The 15,632-nt window shown below is 46.1% G+C and overlaps 7 protein-coding genes across 7 annotated transcripts; 6 read left to right on the forward strand and 1 right to left on the reverse strand.

Annotated features, from left to right (window-relative positions):
• Window positions 1-612: 612 nt before the first annotated feature.
• Window positions 613-1,383, forward strand: C7M61_001094 (uncharacterized protein; the record flags this gene model as incomplete). The annotated part of the gene is made up of 1 exon (XM_024856512.1): window positions 613-1,383. The coding sequence occupies one exon, from the start codon at window positions 613-615 to the stop codon at window positions 1,381-1,383; it is 771 nt and encodes a 256-aa protein (XP_024716111.1).
• A 408-nt stretch (window positions 1,384-1,791) lies between these two features.
• YVC1 (Yvc1p) lies at window positions 1,792-3,771 on the forward strand (the record flags this gene model as incomplete). Its single annotated transcript, XM_024856513.1, has 1 exon — window positions 1,792-3,771. One exon carries the CDS (start codon window positions 1,792-1,794, stop codon window positions 3,769-3,771), a length of 1,980 nt encoding a protein of 659 aa, XP_024716112.1.
• A 290-nt stretch (window positions 3,772-4,061) lies between these two features.
• On the forward strand, window positions 4,062-7,727 carry C7M61_001096 (uncharacterized protein; the record flags this gene model as incomplete). The annotated part of the gene is made up of 1 exon (XM_024856514.1): window positions 4,062-7,727. One exon carries the CDS (start codon window positions 4,062-4,064, stop codon window positions 7,725-7,727), a length of 3,666 nt encoding a protein of 1,221 aa, XP_024716113.1.
• Window positions 7,728-8,216: 489 nt separating this feature from the next.
• C7M61_001097 (SDR family oxidoreductase) lies at window positions 8,217-9,050 on the forward strand (the record flags this gene model as incomplete). The annotated part of the gene is made up of 1 exon (XM_024856515.1): window positions 8,217-9,050. One exon carries the CDS (start codon window positions 8,217-8,219, stop codon window positions 9,048-9,050), a length of 834 nt encoding a protein of 277 aa, XP_024716114.1.
• Window positions 9,051-9,191: 141 nt separating this feature from the next.
• C7M61_001098 (sorting nexin 1) lies at window positions 9,192-11,165 on the forward strand (the record flags this gene model as incomplete). Its single annotated transcript, XM_024856516.1, has 1 exon — window positions 9,192-11,165. The coding sequence occupies one exon, from the start codon at window positions 9,192-9,194 to the stop codon at window positions 11,163-11,165; it is 1,974 nt and encodes a 657-aa protein (XP_024716115.1).
• Window positions 11,166-11,337: 172 nt separating this feature from the next.
• C7M61_001099 (uncharacterized protein) lies at window positions 11,338-12,591 on the forward strand (the record flags this gene model as incomplete). Its single annotated transcript, XM_024856517.1, has 1 exon — window positions 11,338-12,591. One exon carries the CDS (start codon window positions 11,338-11,340, stop codon window positions 12,589-12,591), a length of 1,254 nt encoding a protein of 417 aa, XP_024716116.1.
• A 39-nt stretch (window positions 12,592-12,630) lies between these two features.
• On the reverse strand, window positions 12,631-15,201 carry C7M61_001100 (uncharacterized protein; the record flags this gene model as incomplete). Its single annotated transcript, XM_024856518.1, has 1 exon — window positions 12,631-15,201. One exon carries the CDS (start codon window positions 15,199-15,201, stop codon window positions 12,631-12,633), a length of 2,571 nt encoding a protein of 856 aa, XP_024716117.1.
• Between the last annotated feature and the right edge of the window lie 431 nt (window positions 15,202-15,632).

Here is a 15,632-nt window from a genome sequence, read left to right on the forward strand (position 1 = left end):
AACTAATAAAGAAAAAATAAATTATTATGTCAGCTAGCCCGCAAGCTCGGCGATAAGATGCCCCAAGGGAAATGAATCAAAGCCGCCATGGCTTAACACCAGACCTACCTTCGTATTCTAATACCGATATTCTCATTCCACGGCCATCATCAACAGCCTCTCTTTCCATTATTAGAATACCGTTGTGGCCGTTGGTAAAATGCAACGTTCTTCACGTGATGGTTGCATTGTACAGCCTCTTGCCTTGCAGAGATGATCCTTCCTGTCAAGCGCCAACTCTGACCAAACAGTACTTACTACATGTCTTCCTTTGTGGATCCAGACCTACCTTCCTATGAAGAGGCTCAACTTCAATCCCAACAGAATAATCATCCCCAAGATGGTTCGCGGCTACTAGAGGAAGCACCTCCGCCACTACCTCGCCGAGCTCCCAGTAGAAGACGACCTCCATTGCCAGAGAGGCAACTGATTCTGCAACCTCAAATTAGAGAGAATGGGACAGAGGACCAAGGCTTTTGGAAATTTCATATTCAATGTTTCGGTGATGACATGTATTTGAGCACAAATCCCCTCATGAGGCACTTGCAGTGCCGCAGCCTTCCAGGGTACTTCATGAGTGTGGAGAAGGACCAGGACGGGTTCACCATTAACTTCGAGGAGTTCGAATCCGGAACGCTGATAATGCGATTCAAGAAACTACCGGATGGATCATTCAAATACAAAGTCAGGAAGACGAGAAGAATTCTAGGTGGAGAAATTGTACCGCTGAATGAGAACACGGGGGTCCACGAGGGCACCATTAATCCAAAGAGAATTGACCCGCATTACTATCCAATTCATCCACCATTTCAGATGAAAAACTACGAGGTCCGGACCATAGATAACCTGAGGTGGGATTTGGGTGCAATTCCTAGAGTCAAGCAGAAGTGGTCGTTATCAAAGAGATCCGAGGTTCCCAAGTATGTTGGTAAGCAGAATATCTACTTCCACCGCAATTTCCAAACCAAAAGCCGGAGAATGCAAGACGAGAGGTTCCCACCGGTGACTGCGTTGTTTCGACCTTGCGAGTCGAAGATCAGAAAACGTGCCATCCAATCTATTAATAGACTATCCAAGATGGATGAAGAGAGTGGAATCAGCCCGCAGCTGGCTCAAGTAGATCCCTTTGCGGAACAAAAAGCATATTTCAAATGTGGAGACGGGCTTTACGGTGAGCAATTCCCCAAAGATGATGACCCTGACCATCACTTCAAACTCGGCTGGCTCACGGTGTTTGAAGATCAAGAGCTCTTTGGTTTGAGTGGTATGTTTGACTTGGTAGTAGGGACCACGACAGCATTGGCCTACGATCAAGAGATCCAGAAGAGATGGAAAAAACTATAATTGCCGCAAAAAGGCTAACCAAATGATTTAAAGAACAGAGACACGCAAGGACGAGCGCACTACTAAACTTTCTACTAAAATTCCAAATTCCTTTTCTGTGGAAGTGGTTTCCAAAAATAGCAGCCGTCAACTCTAATTCCCCTGCGCCCATATCCTTCCCGAGACGCGCGGCACAATAATTGCATATCTATGTAGGCGAGCTATTGATAGCCAAAAGTTACATAATAATTGACAGACCACGATGTCTATTCATTGAACCAAAAGATTAACACAATCGGCGAGATCCAGATCATATCAAGCTCAACCGATCAACAGATCATTCAATTGGAAATGTTTCCATGCATGCCTGTCTGCCCGCCCGCGAGAAGGTTGCGGAGAATGTGAGTTCTGTTATCAACAAAACTAACTATGTCTATCGAGGAGGATCCGTTGTTTCCAACTGGTACTAGTATTGGAAATGGCCGGTGTGCCGACTCCAGACAAACCTATCGAATTGCATTAAACATAAAGGCAGTTATTGATAGAGTGATCCCGACTATCTTTGATGAGAAGGAGATTGTGAATCCTCACCTGGCTGTGCTTAACCCCAAGGTGATTCGGCTTATTTACCGTTGTGCTGGAGGCAAAGGCAATGGTGCTGCTGGTACAACTTCGTATAAATACCGGGCAGCTCTTGTTTTTGCCTTGTTGAAGGTCACTGGGTGGTACTGGCAACAAGCTGAATATCGACTTTCGGACAATGAACTATACTCATTGAGGGCGGTTGCTGCACAATCGTTGGCGGTTGATATCATCGAAGAAACGAAGGATGACGAGTACTTGTTTTTGGGAATGCTTTGTCACCGTTATCTGATGAAGATTGGAGGTCAAGATTGCGACTCTGTCAGTGCTCTAGAATTGGCTGTGGATATGCATCTGACTATAGTCATTGGCTGCTCAGGCTATCAACGATGTATGAAGTGGTTATGGAGAGGTTGGATCATGCAATCGTCTACCGACCCTCATTCCTATGTGCTTTACAAAGGTGTTGCGTCTCAGTCAATCAGGACTCACTTTGATCCCGATAGAATCAAAACTCCCGCGTATCAGAACAAGATTGAGATTGCGTTTAGTGTGTTGTACTTGATCTTCTACACAATCATCTTGAATACCCACCAAATCGTGACAACTGACGTTGACGTGTTTGAAGGGTTCTTCTACGCATTTACCTTGGGCTCGATCATTGACGAGCTTACAAAACTCTACCATGTGGGCTGGAACTACTTGGGTTTCTGGAATGTGTTCAACGACGTCATGTATTCGATCATAGTCGTTGCCATTGGGTTTCGTTTCGCATCTCTCAGACATAGCGGTCTTTACAGAGAAAGATACGATGAGATCAGTTTCCGTGTATTGTCTTGTGCCTCACCTTTGATGTGGTCCCGCCTTCTTCTATACTTGGATGCCCAGCAGTTTGTGGGTGCCATGATCGTTGTCATCAAGACGATGATGAAAGAATCTATTCTATTCTTCGTTTTGCTTGGTGTGGTGATTTTGGGCTTCTTAGAAGGCTTTTTGGGTCTTGATGCATCAGATGGAAAAAGTGAGGCCACTAAACATATTTTGACTTCATTGGTGAATGCTGTTATTGGTGCCTCTGGCTTCAATGATGTCGAGAATCTCGTCCCACCATATGCGCTGGTATTATACTACATTTACTCATTTGTTCTTCAAGTCATATTGATGAACATTTTAGTTGCATTGTATTCCACAGCTTACGCTGCAATTGTGGAAAATGCCACAGACGAGTATTTTGCCTTGGTGGCTCAGAAAACTTTACGTTACATTCGTGCCCCAGACACAGACTTGTATGTCCCACCGTTTAACTTGATCGAGTGGATTATTTTCCCGCTTTACTACGTGGTGTCCAAGCGCACATACAAGTACATCAACAGAGTGGTGATGACGGTTGTCTATTCACCTATGCTCTTGTACATCACTATCGATGAGCTTGGTAATGCTCGAAGAGTCCAGTACAATCGCTTCAAGGGTCTTCCCGATGACGCTAATGAAATCGACACCGAGTGGGACATGACAGACGGATTCGATGTAGACTTGTTGGTGATGGGAGACAGCGGAATCGAAAACAGAGATGATGAAGTGAATGTCGAGCTCAGAGAGCAACGTATTGCAGAAAGCAAGGATCCTGAATTTGCTGCAGACTTCCCGTCCTTACTGAAAGACATTGAACAAGTGATTCCGCCGGTTGAGAAAGCCAACGAGAAAGGCATAAAGTGGGAGCAATACGCATTATACGAGAAGCTTGATCATCTATCTAGCATAGTCGGCAATCTTGTGGAGGAAAACAAAAAGCTCCGGGAAAGGCTTGACAAGAAAAATGAATCCTGAGAGGGGATGAGACAGGCTTAATGCTTGGGTGCGAAAAGCTACCGGCCTGAGACAAGGTATCTGGGGATTCCGACGGTCTGCAAAAACGACTTATACAACCCAGAATCTATTAAAAAACACTTATTTCGAAATAATTTTCAATAAATCAAACTTTGATGACCTTATAGAATTTAGAGCTTTCTAGTCACTCAATTAACCCGTAGTCATCTTTAAGTAGTGGCGGGCTTCGCGAGAAGTGCCTAACAAATTTGATCAACTCATACGTGCAAGAACTACACCGAAACGTCATCATGACGGATGCCACACAATACAAGTACGGTACCGATGTTCGGTTCGACTATTCGCATGAGCCCAACAGTCACAGTCAACTAAAAGAAGATACGGCCACATCCAGTGGAGCTGCTAAAAAGAAGAAGAAAAAGAAGAAGAAGAAGTCAAAGGCAGCAAATGATGATGCTCAAACAGAGGAACAGCATTCCACAGAAGATCCAATGTTCTCCATCGATGATGCTCGAATTCACGATCCAGAGGCTGACTATCCTACTTCAAGAGTTATCAAGGTGGGACCTTCAGGAGACTTGATTGTGGAGAGCCTCGACGACGAATATCCTCCGACTGGCGAATCAGCAGTGCCCGAATACTCCGAACAGCATGGCAGAGAGCTGCTAGATTTCTCCTTATTCCATTTCCACAACGATGAAGAACGAGCGTTTTGGGCAAACTTGTCCGATGATGAGAAGAGAGACATACTCCGTGTCGACAAAGAGCATCTCATGGAGAACCTACGAAACCTCAAACGAAATCATCCGAATAAGGGATTGCCGCTTAATCAATACGGAACTGGCGAGCACCACCACAACCAAGGAGGTGAGCATTGCACTTGTGCCTACTGTGGGCGGAATAGCCGCTACATAGAGGATGAGCTAGCTATAGCATACAACCAGCATCTTGATGTGATAGCCAACTACCTTGAGAGTTGTATGAATGCCCGTGCAGAGTTTCCACGCAGCTTCCCCGAACCTCCTTTCCACCCAAATCCCTCATATGAACACCAATATACCATCGAAGCTGCGGCAAGCCACGCAAATAACGAGCACATTGCCTCCTCGGCTCAAACACATATGGAGGAGCCAATCCTTACCGAAGATCACCCGTTTACGCAAGCAGTGTCATCGAATGAAGCGAATGATCATATCATTGAAGAGAGAGAGGAAGAAATTGACTCTCAGGATCCAGATGAGAAACTACTAATGAATCTCGAGCCGCAAGAAATGCTAGATATTCTCGGAAAAGCCAAGAAGGTCCTGGAGCTCATTAACCCGAACACGATTCAAGAACTTGTGAAGTATGAGCTTCTACAGAGAAACATAAAACCGGAAGCTGCAATCGACGAGTCTGCTAAGAATCTCACTGAGATTTTTGCCAACATCAAGAAAGATGATGCAAATGGGCTTGCGAAAGCAGTGGAGTTCATAAGATGCTGCAGTCGTCTTTACAAAGAATCCAACGATCAGTTCAACGATGTACTGCAATTCCTCTCCAATTTTGCCGATTTGATCATGAAGAACGATGGCAAGTCATTTGTGGATATGCTAGAATCACTAACGGATGCCAGAAATGCTCGCATGAACCTTGTTGAATCTAAGATACAACAGATTCAGGAGGGCGAATCTGATCCAGCTCATGAACAAGTGCTACAATCCCCGCTCAATGTCACCGAACATGGTGATGCAGATCTTTCTTTTGCCCCTCAAGATACCGAACAAACCTTCGATAATGCTGGTATCAACGAGGAGGAGTACTACAATGAGCAAGATGTTGCACACCATCACCGTCACGAACACGACCACGACTATGTTTGTGACCATGAGTGCACGCATAATCATGAGTGTGACCATGAATGCGACCACGAGTGCGACCACGACGATTATGATCATGATGACGAGTTAAACGATGACGATAGTAATCAAGATTATGACGATGGTGAGTTTGACGATGAGGAAGCCCAGCGCGGGCGCTCTCAGGAAATTCGAGGTTTTGTTATGATTCAAGCCGTCAACATGATTCGTGAGAGGTTCATGGAAGCCTACGAACGTAAACTTTCTGAAGATCGTACGCAGAAGTTTATCGCTGAGCTTGAGGCAGAGGAAAATGCCAAAAAAGAGCGAGAAGCGAAGAAGTTGAAAGCGAAGGAAAAGCAAAAGGAGAAGAAGCGTTTACAGCAGTTGGCAAAAGAAGAGGAAAAGAAGCGCAAAGAGGCGGAAGAGCTTGCAAGAAAGGAAGAAGCAGAGAGAAAGCAGGAGGCTATTCGGGCAGAGCAGTTGAAAAAGAAAGCAGAGGCTAGGTTGAAGAAAGAGGAGGAAAAGAGGAAGCGCATAGAAGCCTTGCAAAAGAAAGAGCTTGAACAGCAACAAGCAGCTGAGAAGAGGAAACAGCAAGAACTTGAGCGTGAGAGGGAGAAGAAAGAACGTGAGGAGCAGCGACTTCAGCAGCAGAAGTTAGAGGAGCAGAGGCTTGATCAACAACGGCGCGAGGAACAGAAACGCAAGGAGAAACTTAAGAATTCGGAGACGAAGAGAGCAGAGCTGACTACTCTTGAGGAGACTCCTATTAATCTGTCAAGCTCTGATCCAAGAGAGGCGGCTCAGTCAACGAAGGAGGCCAATGACACTCAGCTGTCAACATTGCCTTTACCTCAATCCATCATGGGTCAAGACAACTTCAATGAGACAGAAGAGTTCTTGAGCAGACAACAACAAGACCTCCTCGAAAGAGCCAATAGTTTGTCTCTTGACTCCGCAAACCCTTTGATGCCTCTTGACGAATTGCAGGCTGACATTCCAACCACCTCGCCGCCGAAGAATCATCTATTGGAACAACTTTATCGTGCCAAGCCACAATCACTCTCATCAACATCAGCTTCAACACCACACATCAACTCAGCGGAAGTCAATCAGTTCGGCTTACCGGAGCAGGCTCCTCAGTATTTCTCACCCAACAAAAATCCGGAATTCAACTCACTGCTTGATGGGTTCAGAGGAATGGATTGGCGCAACGGAACACAATCGTTCTCAAATCATCAGTCGACTCAAGGAATTGGTGCCAACCAGAGCACCTCACAGTTCAGTCCATTCAATTCGAATGCTGTCTTGGACCAGTTGCATCAACCACCGTCGGTTGATGTATTTCTGAATGCATCTGTTGGCAGCAATACCAGGCCTAGCATCCAACAAACGAATAACTTTTTGTGGTCAAATGGTGCATCGAGGAACAACTCTATCTGGAACACGTCCAGTTCAGAGACACAACATGGAATTTGGAATAACAATGCCTCACTGCAGCAGATTAACAACGGAATGCTTCCAGTAGGCGGAAACCGTTTTTCGCTCTCGGAGCAGACACCTATGGTCGACGTTGAAGCTGTACAAAAAGCAGCTTTCGACGCATTTACCCTCATGCTGGCCAACAATCAGCTCTCATTTGACCTGGCTCCTGTCATGAACATGTTTCAAGTGGTGAGAGGACTCTTGGGGAATTCATCGATGGGGATGTCTGAGTTTCTCAAGACATTAAATGTGCCTGGCAGATACCACTTTGACCTCATCCATGATGACCGGGGCAACGCTACGCATATTAAAGTGATACAAAATCCAGCCAATGGTCCACTTCCTCAGATGCCGGGACCGATGGCCCAGCCCGGTATGCAGCCACTGCTCAATAACAACCTACAGTTTGGGTTTTCAACCGCAACTCAGGGTCCATTCCAGAATCAGCCTTTACAGCAAAACATGCCGAACGTGCCGCAACAGCCGCAGCCTATGAAATCTGTCAATGGCGCTCCGCAAAGACAGCATGATGGAAATGGTGGTCTCAAGACCAACGGGTTTCAGCTACTGAATTCAATACCTGGCCTGTTCAACTCTATGGGTTTCGGTCAGGGCGGTGGTATTTGGTAAGGTCGATCTTTGTCACCTAGTTACCAAGATCTATATAAGGCTTAATCTAAATCCTGTTGCATGATCATTGCTGTAGAGCTGACAAAAAATAGGCCCGCATACTCTGAATGATGGAGAACTTAGAAACATATTACTAAAAATTATGCCTAAGCCAGGAAAAGTCCGAACCGCAATAGTGAGAGACCTGCAGCTCCTGCAAATGGCATTGTTTCGAGAATGACGGGGCAATCTCTATCAATTACCTCAAGCCACCTTCACTACACAACACTGTAATGAACATTACCAATTTATGTGTCATGGCCAGTCCGCTATTCTGATCTGGCGAACCAGTCCTTCCGTGGCTAGATTGGAATCAGAACATAATGCCTGCACACAACCCCACACACAGACGCTTTGTCCTTGCAAGGTAAGATGTTAGCAACCTTGCCAACTTTATATAAAAGGATCCGCGTAGCCTCACTGCGAACTACTGAAAACTTATATTTCACAATGGTCACCTCAATTATAAACGAAGCCCTCGGCGAATTGCCCACCCAGGCCCCTCAGGTTGCTGCTAGTGCTCTTGACTTGTTCTCTTTGAAAGGAAAGGTCGCCTCGGTCACCGGTTCCTCCGGAGGAATTGGTTGGGCAGTGGCTGAGGCATTCGCTCAGGCTGGTGCTGACGTTGCCCTCTGGTACAACTCCCACCCAATTGAAGACAAGGCGAAGCACTTGGCCGAGACTTATGGAGTGAAGGTTAAGGCTTACAAGTGCAACATCTCGGACCACACCGATGTGGAAAGGGTCGTCTACCAGATCGAGAAGGACTTTGGCGGACTTGATGTCTTTGTTGCCAACGCTGGCGTGGCATGGTCCGATGGTCCTTGCATTGACACGGAGGGCGTTGATGCGTGGAAGAAGATGATCGATTTGGACTTGAACGCTGTGTACTACTGCGCCAGACCCGCCGGTCAGATTTTCAAGAAGAAGGGCAAGGGATCCTTCATTATCACCGCATCAATGTCTGGCCATGTTGTCAATGTTCCCCAGCTTCAGGCCCCTTACAACGCTGCCAAGGCTGCTACCATAATGCTTGCCAAGTCGCTTGCGATTGAGTGGGCTCCATTTGCGAGAGTCAATTCTGTCTCTCCCGGCTACATTGCTACTGACATTACCGGAAGCATGGACCCAGAGATTTCTGCAACTTGGAACAAAATCATTCCATTGGGCAGACAAGGCCAGCCTCGCGAGTTGGTGGGTGCCTACTTGTACCTTGCATCCGATGCCTCCACCTACACCTCGGGTACGGACATTTTGGTGGACGGTGGATACACCGCCCCATAGATATGAAATATATATATCGAATTGAACAATTTAGAGATCATAATTTTGTATAAATTGACCATGTACTGCACATAACTAGACAGCCACCTAGCCTCCGATTCAACTGTGAGATAGATAGTACACACTATAGTCACAGCGATCATGGATGAAGATTTGACCGCCTCACACTGGGATGATGTGCTACTGCCATCTACCAAGTTCTCCTCAACTTCGACATTCCCCTCCCATCTAGGCAATCAATTCGCTGACCTCGGTCTTGACGACCCCGATAATGAGAATGACAATGAAGAGCAGGAAGACGAAGAGGAGGATGAGGAGGACGAAGAAGCTCAAAGTGATAGTACTCACAGCAATACATACCAAGCGTCACCTTTTGGGCTTGGATCACAACAACAACATCAGGCAGAATTGGACCAGATTCATGAAATGAGAAAGGAGGAACTAAAGGAACAGAAGTCCGCCTTGATGTCAGAGCTCACAGAGGGCTCCGCATTCGACGACATGGAGTCCTCCCTTTCTAATCGATCGAAAGTAACCTCGTCGGATCCCTTATTTAGCGATAAAGGGAGGTTACTCACCCAAAGCAATGCCACTGAACAACCTTCGGACCACCTTCAATCGCCAAAGAAATCTCTGCAGCTAAAAGGCTCACTGTTCCGTGCACATCGTTCTAGGAAATACCCGTCGGCTACTGTGGTGAAGCAATTGAAGGAAGAGACTGGTGTATCGGACCCCTTAAGTGCGATAGCCAGTAAGCCAGAGTCCGACGAGAACGAGAGTTCAGCAAGCCCCACAAATAAAGCAAGCGAGCTTGTGAAGGAGAGCAATGCTCCTTTGTACGATATCAAGCCTGATTCTACCGAGGATAAAGAAGCTGAGTTGACTCAGTCGCCCAGTAAAACTGGTGAATCTAAGCACAACCGCAGATCATCCTCTTCAGGTACAGAAATTTCTGTTGGTAACCCAATTAAGGTTGGTGACATCACCAATGCACATATCGTGTATTCTATTGAGACCAGAAACCTAAAGGTTCTGCTTCCCGAGCAATCTCCCAATCGCTTCACCGTCTCAAGGCGTTATCGTGACTTTTGCTGGGTTTACAAACAACTTCAAATAAGTCATCCTGGAAGGATAATACCACCTCCACCATCCAAAAAGACTTACATTGGGCGCTTTAATGAAAACTTCATAGAGAATAGGCGATTATCGCTTGAGAAAATGCTTCAAAAAATCAGCAAAATCGAGGCCTTCGTCAGTGACCCCAGCTTCATCATCTTTTTGACCTCGCAAGATTTTGCGAGAGACTCTAAAGAAAGAGAACGCACAGGTGGTGTTGCTCTTGACGATTCTGGAGAACCCGAGAATGACGGAATGCTGAGCACATCGGTAGTGACCGGTTCCGGAACAGGAGGCTTTATGAGCTCGCTTTTCTCCATACCAACAAAGCTTCCCGAGCCAGACCCCTACTTTTCACGGAAAAAAGGATATGTTGAAGATTTGGAACATAACCTCAAAACATTCCACAGATCACTCGAGCTCATTGCTGGTCAACGAATCGAAATTGTGGCCGTGACTGAGGAAATTGCTACTATCATCGATGAGCTAGCTGATCTTGAAATTCTGAAAGGCACCTCACTTTTACTCAAAGCCTTTGCAGAAATCCACATGAAACTTAAAGATAATCTCGACAGGGTCAATTTGCAAGACCAACTTACACTTGGTTTCACAATTGAGGAGTACCTACGGGTAATTGGTTCCGTCAAGTACATATTCGAGACGAGGACGAAGACGTATAACCAGTATTATACATTTCAGCAGGACTTGCTCAAGAAGGAGGAGGCATTGAACAAGGCCAGCCACAAAGCTAAGTCAGAAAAGTACAACATATTGAAATTCGAGGTCGACAATTTGAAGCAAAAGACAGCACAGTTCGAGAAGAGCTTCAATGCTATCAGTGAGACAATTAAGGAGGAAATGGACAATTTTGAGATGGAACGGGTTGACGACTTCAGAAATAGCGTTGAAATCTACATCGAAAGTTCCATTGAATCGCAGAAAGAAGCAATTGAGCTCTGGGAAACTTTTTATGAGAGGCAACATTTGGACCAGATTTGATCAATATCGTGCGGAATAGAGTATGAATCATAGGCGCTGCATATCCGCGCGCATCAGAAAGTTACGTAGAGGGGGGGATGATTCATGTCCTGCTCAGATCTACTTAAACAATGAGGCCCTGACTCAAATAAAGTATTTTGATCTCATCACGTCACATCTTCAACTTTTTTTCATGAGCAACCAAGTCCACCTAAGCCGAACCAAATTATCGATTCTATCGATCCCTAGAGATAAGGTTTGGCTATTTACGGCCCCAATACTCAAGTTGTTAAAGCAGGAGTCCCTGAAAAACTCTCCTGGCCTTGAACATGAAAGTGAATCTGAACTCGACTCTGATGATAATTTGTCTCAATCCGAGTTAAGTGATGATTCTTCCAATTCAGCAATAAGCGATATTGTTGCCTCCCAAGAGAATTTGGCTCGTCAAAAGTCTGATAACGGGGTGGATAACAGCAGTAAGCACGCACATATTGCCCCTCCTCCTGTCGAGAATGAGGTCGAATCCTCGGACGATGAAGACGAAGAAACCATCTTCTTCCATTTCGCTTTGACGCCTAACGAGTGTACCGTCATTTGCTCCTCCACAGTATTTCAGGAAACTTTCCGTGAACTGTTGATGGTGTGCCAGAAATTGAGCTATGATGATGTGGTGTCCGCTGACAGACAATTCATCGATCTTCAAGTGGATAGTGATGGCGAGTCCAATAACTCTTCACGAATTTTGGAGTTGACCCGACCTCTTTCACAAAATGGCATCCCTCTATTTTTCTTATCAAGTCATTTCACAGATATTGTCTTGATACCGCATAACCACAAGGATGAGGTGATAAGAATTCTCACAAGCAAGTCTTTTGAGTTCTCCGATGTCTCGAACAGCTATTTTGTTAAAACTGAAGCAGAGAACACCAGCGATAGTGAAGACCAAACTACCAGCACTCTGGAGCTTGAAGAGAAAACTCTTCTGCTATTTCAAGAAAACGGTATACACCCCAAAATCAGCAAAAGTAAGAAGCTTCTACTAACGGGTGCCCGACCTGGTAAAGTGAAGGATGCAATCGAGAAAGCGGCCATGTGCATTGGATCAGGGTTTCTACCAGACTACTTTGTGATGACAAGAACTTCACTTAATGAACTTTCGCTCATCCTACCGGGCTCAGCTCGCAAGCGTGCTGCCATGGGCTTTGACTTCAAATCAATCATTGGCTCTGCACAAGATATCATTCTTCCCATCGACATCGACTTACGAGCCCTTCCTCTTGACTTGACGGGTATTGTTGCAGGTCTTGCAAGTCGTATCCTCAGCTCGTGCGAGGCCAGCATAGAGATGAGTTATTTATCAATGGCACGGTCAGGTGTGGTGATGATTCCTGAAGAGAATTTGAGTTGCGTTGCTCAGGTAGTTAAAAGTATCAATTACGGGCCATAAAGGAGATTCGCTTGGTTATTCGACTTGTACATACCTAATCTAATTCTTCTTTCCCTTCTTCTTAGTCTTGCTAGTGCTCCATCCTTCATCGTCAACGGTAGGAATCTTATCGGCACTTGTAACAATAGCAGCGGACCAATTCTCACTGCTTCCAGCGCCAACCTGTTTCTCGACAGCCTGTCTTCTCTTCATGAATTCCTGGGCAAATCTACGACCATCCATGGTAGCGGAAGAGCTGTAAATCGTCTCAGAAATCAATTGGCTGGAATCAGGATGCATTGGCAAGGTGGTGAAAATCTCAAGCAAGTCATTCTTGGAAACAGAAGGGTACAAGTTGGTCATGGCTGAACGCGCCCACACGAGGAAGTCCTCTCTGACAGCATTTCCATTGATGGTCAGAGTGTTGGTACTGGTAGAAGAAGCAGCACGCAACATCTGAGGAGAAATGGAGCTAGTCGAGGCACCAGCAGCTGAAGAGTATGAAACAGGTGCTGGAGCAGGCTTCTTTGCTGGAACAGGTTTCTTGCTCACAACTGTGGTCCAAGCGTTATCCTCCTTTGGTGCAGAGGCAGCCAAAGAGCTAGCAAGAGAAGTTTTGGCAGGGGCAGCCGCCTTGTTAGCGGCGAGTTTAATCTTCGCTGCTTCAGCTTCCTCTCTCTGAATCTCAGCCAAAGACTTTTTGCCAACAACTGGTTGCGAAGGATTGTTAGCCCAATTGAAAGTTGGCTTCTCAGCTGCAGCTGCAGCTGCCTCCTCTTTCGAAATGGCAATAGCCTCTGCCAAAGCTGCCTGTTGTCTCTTCTCAGCTTTGATTTGTTGCTCTTCACGCAAACGAGCAGCTTCCAAAGCCTGAATTTCTTTCAAAGTCATAGCAGGTTTAGTTTGTTCAGTTGAAGAAGTAGCCTTCTTGGCCCATGGAGCCAAAGCGGGCTTCTCCTGCTTGACTTCTGACTTGACAGGTTCCTTTGCTGGCTCGGGCTGCTGCTCGGGAACAGTTTCTTCAGTTGGCTCGGTAGGCACCTCCGTAACAGATCTTTGAGGTGATGCAGGTTGAGGTTCTTCCACCTCGGGCTCGGGAATAAAAGCTCCAGGCATTTTCGCAGTAGGATCCTCATAAGAGGCTTCACTAGGTTGCTCAGGTTCAGCAGGTGGTTCTTCAGCAGGTTGACGGCGATGATCATCGTCATTCAAGATGCCAGTGACCATCGAGCTGTGGATGTCATGAAGAACGGGATCGTCAGTCTGAGGCTTGGCGATGTCAGAGCCCTCAGCAGAGACAGACCCTGTCAATGAGGATGATGGAACAAATGGAGAGTTAACTCTGGAAACCGACTGTACGCCAGAAAGCCAAGGCGACATCGGGCCCAGGTTGCCTAAACCAGCAAGATTCGTGTTTACAGCACCAGGAGTCAGAGGGTTTCCACCCATCAAGCCACCAGTCGTGTCCAATCCCCAACCTGAGTTATTTCTGGACAAGTTAGGCTGCTGCTGCTGCTGAATCTGCTGCTGGAGCAAGGAAGGCATATGCAACTGGCCAAAACTGCCTGACAAGTTTTGACCTAAATTTTGGCCAAGATTGGGACCCAAGTTTTGGCCCAAGTTCTGGCCCAAGTTCATGCTAACGGGATCGATGGCAAATTGGTTGTTGGAGAACTGATTGGGTTGGTTCATCAACGGATAATCACGAGAGCCCATGAAATCAAACAAGTTGTTGGAATTACTCATTCTCATGGATGCGGCACCAAGATTCAGATTGCCTCCATTTGGCAAAAGCGACGAGTACAAGTTACTAGCCGCAAATGCAGACTGTTGATTGGTATCGCCTAAAGGAGGATTTGGAATCTGCAGAGAGTCACGACCCTGCTGGGATCCAGTCAAATCCGGCAATGGTACCTTGAACGGTTGGACATAATTCTTCACACCCTCGCAGAATTGCTTCAATGGGTAGAAGTTGGACTCTTCAGCACGACGTATACGCAAATCGAAATCCAAGTACCCATCCGTAAGCCATTCTTGCATTACAAGGCCCAGGAAAGGACCTTGCTCATTTCCAGATGGGTCAAGATAGAGCCAGAAAAGGTTCTCAGGCTGAACCAAGTTTTGATCGGTGGAGTTTGACCGTTCCGGTGGGGCAAGGTTGGGTGGCGGTGCCAGCTTCTTTCCCACGCTCATTTGGGCCATTTCGTCTTCCAAAGAAGGCACAGACCCTTGAATAGACTGGTTCAGTGATTGGCTCTGCTGATACAGTTGATCCAACTGGCTAGATGTATCTGTAGGCTGGATCAGCATACCGCCTTGCGCTTGTTTCTGCAAGTTGAGGTGGTAGATCTCCTTGGGAACAGAATGCTTGTAGTTTTCCTGGGGCCTGGATGCTGGTGGCTGGTTAAGAACTTGGTCTTTAACCTCATACCACACGTTGAAGACATCTTGGATCGGATACCTCTTAGAGCCTTTGTTGGTGGGGATATTGAAGGACTGGGACGAAGTAGCAGGTGTTTCATTGGACGAAGCTGCGTCATTGAATGAATGATCCTTGCGGAACCTTGTATCGTTAGTATTCGCTGGGGAAGAGGTGGTTTCATCGTTAACTGAAGTATGAGAAACATACATATTGGTATGCGAATCGGTTTGCATTGGGCTTTTAGTTTGAAGCAGTGTTATGGAATGCTTTTATTGAGGGATTTGTGGTAATTACGTGGCTTTTGCTGGAGAAAAGTTGACGTAAATGTAGATGTGTGGGAGGTGGAGTATGGAAAATTTTAATGCGGCACTTTTTTAGTGTCGCGCTGATGTTTCCAAATTTCTTAGTGTTGAAGAGATCAAATGGAGACACATTCTAGATCTATTGTTTGAATTCGGGTGAATATCTGAATTGGATTTATTTTGCCACAAGACGATGAATTGGACTCTAATGACTCGACTTGGTACAACTTCCTCTACGTACGCGCTAACCCTGGACTTGGTGTTTCAAACCCATTTCATCCTATCAAAAGAGATTGTTTGTCAGCCTTCTTTTTCCCTTCAATAACTCAAATTACGTT

This window comes from Candidozyma pseudohaemuli (assembly GCF_003013735.1).
Source record: "Candidozyma pseudohaemuli strain B12108 chromosome Unknown scaffold00001, whole genome shotgun sequence".
Classification (NCBI taxonomy): Eukaryota; Fungi; Ascomycota; class Pichiomycetes; order Serinales; family Metschnikowiaceae; genus Candidozyma; species Candidozyma pseudohaemuli.